This window comes from Myotis lucifugus, unplaced genomic scaffold, assembly GCF_000147115.1.
Source record: "Myotis lucifugus unplaced genomic scaffold, Myoluc2.0 scaffold_211, whole genome shotgun sequence".
Lineage (NCBI taxonomy): Eukaryota > Metazoa > Chordata > Mammalia > Chiroptera > Vespertilionidae > Myotis > Myotis lucifugus.
In genome coordinates this window covers 14,832-22,928 of record NW_005871259.1, presented here as the reverse complement: position 1 = coordinate 22,928, position 8,097 = coordinate 14,832, and the positions used below count along the sequence as shown (strand labels likewise).

The 8,097-nt window shown below is 41.9% G+C and overlaps 1 protein-coding gene across 1 annotated transcript in view; it reads left to right on the top strand.

The window, feature by feature from the left end:
- The first annotated feature begins 1,095 nt into the window (after positions 1-1,095).
- Positions 1,096-8,097, top strand: part of FMO1 (flavin containing monooxygenase 1) — a 19,123-nt gene continuing 12,121 nt past the window's right edge. The window contains exons 1-4 of the mRNA XM_006097748.3: positions 1,096-1,231; positions 3,401-3,589; positions 4,811-4,973; positions 6,755-6,897. Of these exons, the coding sequence (XP_006097810.1) occupies positions 1,100-1,231; positions 3,401-3,589; positions 4,811-4,973; positions 6,755-6,897 (627 nt within the window). The 5' untranslated portion in view covers positions 1,096-1,099. The remainder of the gene's footprint in view (positions 1,232-3,400; positions 3,590-4,810; positions 4,974-6,754; positions 6,898-8,097) is intronic.

The following is an 8,097-nucleotide window of genomic DNA, read 5'->3' as shown; positions in this document are numbered from 1 at the left end:
AAAGAAGCCACTTAAAATAATCAGCATCCCAAAGAGGCATATTTTGGGGTAGCAAACTCTGCTCCCCCTCATCCCAAGAAAATATTTGCTCAATTATTTTTTTCATTGAAAAGGAGATTATATATGTGTGTGTGTGTGTGTGTGTGTGTGTGTGTGTGTGTGTGAATTAATTAATTTAGCCATTAGGATATCAACCTCTCGGCAAGTATTTATGCAACAACTATTACAGACCAAATGTGCTGTTAGGAGCTGTGAGAAAACAAGAAACAAGTCAAGAAAATGCCCAGCTTTGGGGAAACATACAGTTTTATGCAGAGAGACTAGTAGGTAGAAAGTGAATCAACACTATAATGCAGTCCCCTCTTGTAGAGTCAGGAGCAGGGGTCCTCAAACTTTTTAAACAGGGGGCCAGTTCACTGTCCCTCAGACCGTTGGAGGGCCGGACTATAGTTTAAAAAAAAACTATGAACAAATTCCTATGCACACTGCACATATCTTATTTTGAAGTAAAAAAACAAAACGGGAACAAATACAATATTTGTATTTGCATGTGGCCCGAGGGCCGTAGTTTGAGGACCCCTGGTCAGGAGAGTGGCAAGCTCCACAGGGAGTCAAGGTAATAGATGCCTCCACAGACCATCTCTGGCCATTACTCTCATGCTCCCCGTCTCTGGAGTCCACTCCTCCCCGCCTCTGCCTGTTGGAGTCCTATGCATCCACAGTGTCTTGACTCCTAGTCCCAACTCCACTCCACCAGCTGTTGTGTGGCCGCATGTCATGTCACCACACTTATCTGAGTTTTCGTTTCAAGATGATCCGTGCCTGCTCTGACAGAATTTACAGTCCCAGCAACGACTATACTGACATTTGGCACCAGGTCTGAGTGCGGGGGAGGGGGGAAAGGGTCAAACCAGTGACCTGACCATCTCTCTCCTCACATTCACAAACACTGGAGACCAGCTGCAGATCATTCAACAGGAGCAAATCCCTTCATTGCCCCAAACCTTTTTTCTCATTTGCTAGAGCAGCCAAGAACGGGGTGGGGCTTCCACCTATGAAAAGTAGAAAGCTCGGCCGCATTTCCCCCACACAGGAGAACATGGCCAAGCGCGTTGCAATTGTGGGAGCCGGGGTCAGCGGCCTGGCCTCCATCAGGTGCTGCCTGGAGGGAGGTCTGGAGCCCACCTGCTTTGAGAGAAGCGATGACCTTGGGGGCCTGTGGAGATTCACAGTAAGTGGGGTTTCAACCACTTTGTTGCGTCCTATTTAGAAAAGAACTTGACCGATGCAAAAAGAGATTGAATTTCTTCCACAAGGGCCAGCTGCTCTGGGGACGGACTAGAAATAACTGCTGAACCAGGAAGGGCCACTGAAAGAAAAAAGCAGGGCACAGCCTGAGCTTAAGTGGAAGGCGTCAGCCGCCTTACAAACTTTATCCAGAGCCAAGAGGAAGAACGTGCCCCTGAAGGGCTGCGGAAGAGGTTGGAGTGGCTGGGACGGGCCAGGAAAGCCCAGGACCAGGGGAGCAGGCTGAGGCAAGACTAGAGACCGCAGTGTTTGTGGCAAAGGTATAAACACAGCGCAGGAAGCGCAGCCCCTGCCTGCAAGACTGAGCTGCATGTGCCTGCTTCTTTTTCTAGCCCGGCTCTATCTGAAATTAAACAGCACAGGGCTCAGTGTACAATGGGTTCTATCCTCAAGGTCCTGCTTTCCAGGCAATCTCAGTCCATGCCAAGAATAATCAGAAGTCAAGAATGCGGGTTTGGAGATTTTTTCGTTCCCTGAGCAAAAGAAATACTCTCAAATCTCAGCAGGGCTACAGTCTGGACTGGAGATAGGGTTGAGGTGAGGAAGGAGGACAGGGGACTATACAGGCCAGCGGTGACTGGTTTGGGGTCCAGGAGGATATAGGGGCCCTGCTGGAGGCACCTGAAACCCTATGAGCTCCATGGCTCAGCCTGGGAAATATTAGCATTAGATCTCCCCAAACCTCCGATTTTCCCTCCTTCTCAGGAGGGCAAGAACACTTCCCCTGAGCCTGAAATGTGCTGTGGAGGAATAGTGAAAGGGAACAAGGTGTCAGGTATCCTGGCCTCAGAGTCCCTGAAGGGCTAGAGAAAGAGAACATTCCTCTATTACAGAGGGTAGTATTTGGAACTGGAATAAAGTAATTGTTTTCTAACTCAGTGAGCAAAGCTCCAGAGGCCAAGGTTGCATAGGCCAGCTGGGCTCACATAGAGAAGAACTGTGTATCTTGAAATGTGTCCAACCACTGAACATGACCATCATTGCGTACAGACCTCCGAAAGAGAACTGATGAAAGAGCACAGCTGTTCCCACGATTCAAACTGCCTATGTTCCAATAGGATAGCAGAAACCCAATACTCAGGTCATTGTAAACCCCACCCCCCCACCACCGCCACCCCATGTCCATTGAAGACACTGTTAATCAAGCATGATACTCCTCCTCTGATGAGCCTCAGAATCCTTCTTAACACAGCACTCTAGAGAAGCACCACTAATCTATCAGAGTGGGGACTGAAACTACACAATTAAGGGCACTTCTAGTGGTGTTTCACCATACACACGGTTGTCAAACCTGGAAACCTTTTACCTGCTTCCTCTCCAAAGTCCTAAATCCCATAAATTGCACCTTACTGCTGCTTATCAATCCCACCTCTCTTGGTTTCAACTATCATTGCCTCTGCTCAAGCCCTCATTAGCAAGCACATGGATTTGTGTCTTAGGCTCTTAATTAGCCTCCTTCCTTTTCAGATCCCTCTAATTCACCTTTTTTTTAATTGCTTAAAATATTACAAAGAGTAGTACATTTGTCTCCTTTTTTTCCCCCCTTGACCTTCCCCCTAATTCACCTTTTAAAGAACCAGAATTATCTTTCCAAAATTCCACATTCAAACATTAGGAAGATTTCCATAACCTTCCTATAAAATCCAAATTCCTTACCTTTAGATATGAAATCTTTCATAATCTGAACCCCGTTTCTCCATAATCAACAGCACCCCATGAAACCAAAGAACCTAGGAATTGCCCATCATTCAGATACTACCACTTCCTGGCTTCCATCTATTTCCATATTCTCTTGTACTTCGCTGTGATACTGTGTGAATCTGGACAGGTGAGTTCATCCCAGGTTTATTTGTTAGCACGTGATGGAGTGAAATTATAATTCTGATCATAAAATTCATAGTGGGGTCCACTGTTCATCATCTCTCAAGGGCAGGATAGCAAATCCCACTGGAAGGTGACAGGTGACATATATCGTCTGGATCACCTTAATATTGGTCAATGTGTGGTTGTCTAATCATTAGCATCCATTTCATGGGTGTGCCCTCACATGCACAAACACATCCACGCTCATGTGCACACACTGTCTGTACAGGAACATGTTGAAGAAGGCAGAGCCAGCCTCTACAAGTCCGTGGTTTCCAACAGCTGCAAGGAGATGTCCTGTTACTCAGACTTTCCATTCCCAGAAGATTATCCAAACTATGTGCCCAATTCTCAATTCCTGGAATATCTCAGAATGTATGCAAACCAGTTCAACCTTCTGAAATGCATTCAATTCAAGGTAAGACACAGCATCAATCAATAGTCAGGAAGTACTTTTTAACCTATTTTTTGTGCTCTCTCTATATCCTAGTCTTGGAAAATGAACTGGCAAGACTGATGTGACCTGGCTAGATTTCTTTTTCCCTTGTACTTAACCACACCCCAAGTGAATCTGAGGTTGGAGGTAGCTACTGTGTGTAAAGGTTCACATGCGTTACATTTTAATTTGTAATACTTATATACAAATATCCTAAGGGGCCTTAAATATATCTAACTACATTTTCAACTCGGGCCAAATGCCTGCACAGAGGGGAACTGAGAACTATCAGGGCCTGGGTACTCTCTTCTTTACTATCCTTTGATCGGGATTGGCATGTACAATGGCCCATACACATGAGAACCTCACTATTTGAGGGGAAACTTTTCTCAGTATCCTTGGGAATAGAAAAATCTTTAAATATTATTCTTCTCACTGACCCTACCAATCTCCCTTCCCATTTTGGAGGACAGAGAGGGAGGAAGGTAGAAGGACATGAATAAGTGAATATATCATCTTTCTCTTTCTTGTCTCCTTTTCCCATTCCTCTCCAAAAAAAGAAAATTAAAATCCATGTGTTTCCCTTCTCCTGTTTCCCTCCCTATTGAAGATGGGTATGTTGAGGAACCCATAAGGAACTACACAGAGAAAGCAACATAAATGGGAAGATTGATGGAAACAAGTAACAAAAAATATTTATATTCACAACCTTTAAAGTACTCCTGCTCAAAACAAACTCAAAGACATATCTCCACCTCCATGTTCACTGCAGCATTATTTACAATGGCCAAGACATGGAACCAACCTAAGAGTCCCCTGATGGATGAATGGATAAAGAGAATGTGTGTGTGTGTGTGTGTGTGTGTGTATGAATGTACTTCAGCCATTTTTTGAATAGTAGAAGGAAACCCTGCCATTTGCAACAACATGGATAGACCTTGAGGGTATTATGCTAAGTGAAATAAATCATACAGAGAAAGACAAATATTATATGACCTTACTTAAATATGGAATCTAAAAATCTGAACTCATAGAAGCAGAGAATGGGTTGGTAGTTGCCAGAGATAGCCCAATTCAATTTATAGGGTTATGCTTATTAATGATGTAGAATCTGTGCTCTAGAATGTTTGAAATGTCAACTGGCACATCAGCCTTTACCGGAACCTTGACAACTACTTATCACATCTGTGATTCTTTCTTCAGACTGAAGTGTGCAGGGTAACTAAACGTCCAGATTTTACTGTCACCGGCCAATGGGAGGTGGTCACCCTGCATGAAGGGAAGCAAGAGTCCGCCATCTTTGATGCCATCATGGTCTGCACCGGTTTCCTCACTAACCCACATCTGCCACTGGACTCCTTTCCAGGTATAACGTTTTCTGCAGTTGACCTTAATTTGTCTCATGGAGCTATCCTGCTACTTGGTTTGTCTGGGAGTGAATGCCTATGGCTCCTCCATTAAGTAGTTAAAGTTGTTAGGTAATAGGTCTTTTTCCTAGTCTGCACTTCCTAACCAGTTTTTGGCTTTCATGTGTTCCAAACAACCTATGAGTACCAAAGAATAGAATGAATAACTAACAAGCAGTTTTACGCTTCACTGAGGTTCAATGTCCCTCCTTAAGACATGGGATGCCTAGACAAGTTGGTAGCCTACGCACATTGCCAAAGTTGAGTTTAGAGGCCACCAAAAGTCAATCAGTGACTAAAGGAAAAAGCAGTTTGATTTTTTCGGGGGTTTTTTATTATATGAGTCATAGCAATTACCATGGCACTGTTACAATCACTCATCAATAAGTCTTGGGAGGCAAGTGAAGACATCTTTTTCTGTCTTTTGCAACTAAGATTCATGTTAATTGCCATCAAATATCAATTGGGTTACAATTCAGAGGGACTAGAAAATGCAATAGTTGGTTTATTTCCTCTGCAGTAAGTATTCAAAAAGTTAGGAAATTTTTCCCTAAATATGACCTGTAGTGATCTCAAGGTTCATCTTCCAATAAATTCACGTTTCCACTGGTTCTCAGTCTGCCCTCAGAGGTTACTCAAGTCAGGTCAGGTTAAGATAAAGCATATCCTGAAAACTGCCACAGGACAGATTCATTGAAGGAAAGCAACAAGTTCAGTCTTCTTCCCGATGCAGGAAACTGCTACATTATCCCTGAGAGAGGCTCACCACCTCTGCTTGAACACATTCAACAATGGACTCTCACCACCCCACATGACAACCCAATTCTTCGTCAGTTGTTGCCTACAGAGAAAATTACTGAGCAGTGAGCTACTCCAAACTCCTAAGGAGTGCCTATTATGGGATCACTCCAAGAATCAAGAAAGTTCCATAGCATTGAGAATGCACTGCATTTATTTAGCACCTATAGTATATTGCACAAGGTGCTAAGAATGTAAAAGTGAATAAGAGACCATGCAGCCTGTATGGAATGAGTGGATTTTTATAGGAGTCCAGTAGAGAAATGACAATCCACAAATAACCTGGAGTGAAAACAATACTCATTTTACAATAAACTCATATATATACCTTCAATGGTCCTGGATCTGCTCACCAGATGTCACTCAAGTCAGATCAGATTAGGAGAAAGCATACTCTGAAAGCAACTGAGTCAATATACTCAATTTGACTAGGATAAGCTTGAAGCCCAGGAGATATAGATTCAATTAACAAGCTAAATTATCTTGGGCCTTGCACTTAACCTTCCTAACCCTTTGTTTCCTCACCCATAAGTGAGGGGCTCTTGTTCCTTGCTTGTGAAAATTCTATATAAATCAAATTTTACATATATTTGATGTTCTGTCAAATATAGGATGTTCTGTCAACCTTTAAATGGTAATGACTCCTTACACTTTTCTTTATAAATCTTTTTGCCATGATATTTCAATTTAATAGTTAATTATCCAGTAAATAAAACTAGAGGCCTATTTAGTGAAATGAAGTACCTCCATTGAAATAATCACTCACTAATTTCTGCAGATCGAAAAGTCATGTATTCATATTTCAGATTTTCTTAAAATTGAGTATGCTGTTATAAACAACCTAGAACATGTGTCTAAAGGATGTCATTGATTGAACAATACTTATGTTTTACTCACTGATTCTGTAAAGTCTCTATTTTACGTCTTATTTTTTTTTCTACAGGTATAAATACATTTGAAGGTCAATACTTTCATAGCCGACAGTATAAACATCCAGATATATTTAAGGACAAGAAAGTTCTTGTGATTGGAGTGGGAAATTCTGGCACAGACATTGCTGTGGAGGCCAGCCATGTGGCAAAAAAGGTACTATATTATATATATATATATATAAAGTTCTTTGGTTTTCTTAGTTTTAAAGGTTTTTTATTTCAATTATGATTGCTATTGAACCCATGAATAATTTTTTAGTTCTGTATTTTTCAATTAGAGTTGGCATTCAATATTATATTAGTTTCAGGTATTCAGCATAGTGATTAGACTTTATATAACTTATGAAGTGTTCCCGCTGATAAGTCTAGTGCCCCTCTAGTGCCATATGTAGTTGTTACAGTATTATTGACTATATTCCCTATGCTGTACTTTACATCCCCATGACTATTTTTACAACAGCCAAGAAGGTATCATTCTCGATGTGATTTAATGAAGAACTTCATCTTAAGACACATGTCTCGGGCAAACAGTGTTGGACACCATGATAAATGATGAAAGGAATAAAAATGCCTAAAACGCATATACAACATGAATGTTTAAAGTATTTTTTCCTCAATGATTATAAATTTTACCGCAAATTCCAGGTGGCATCTTTCCTCCAAAACCTACTCTTCAGAGTTCCTATTTTTGTTGTTTTCCCAGTCATCCCATGAGACCTACCAGAGGCGTCTGTTTCTTACCCAGTTCCATAGGTCAGACAATCCTGGCAGTTTCTCCTTGCTAAGCTCTCCCATTTGCTCCCTCCTTTTTGGATTACTTGCCACCACCATCATCAGATCCATACCACCTCACACCACAGCTGTGGCATTGTCCTCCCAATAATAATTGTAGAAATAGTTAATATTTGTTGGGGTTTACTCTGTGCCAAGTGCTTCACACTTATGTGCCAAGTGCTTCACTAAGTGCATTGCCCCAACCAATCACTGATGCAGGTACTGTTAGTACCCTGGCTACAGATAAAGAAACTGAGGCGTAGAGAGGTTAAGAAACCTGCCTAAGATCATACCCCTACCAGGTGGTAGAGCCAGTCTTCAAATCTAAGTCTCTTTCATTCAAAGCCTCTGTCCCTAATTCTACCCTGCACCCACCCCGTCCATCCCCCGAGATGCCCAACCACCAACAAACAAATCCTCTGAAAAGCCTGCTCTTGTTATGACACTCTTATGTTAAAAAATAAATAAATAAAACATCTAATAACTCCCCTATCTAAAATAATAGTAATAAATTGTAGGTGTAGTAGCTCTGTGTTATAGGGTTCTCCATAATCTGGTCCAAATCTGCCATTTTAACTTT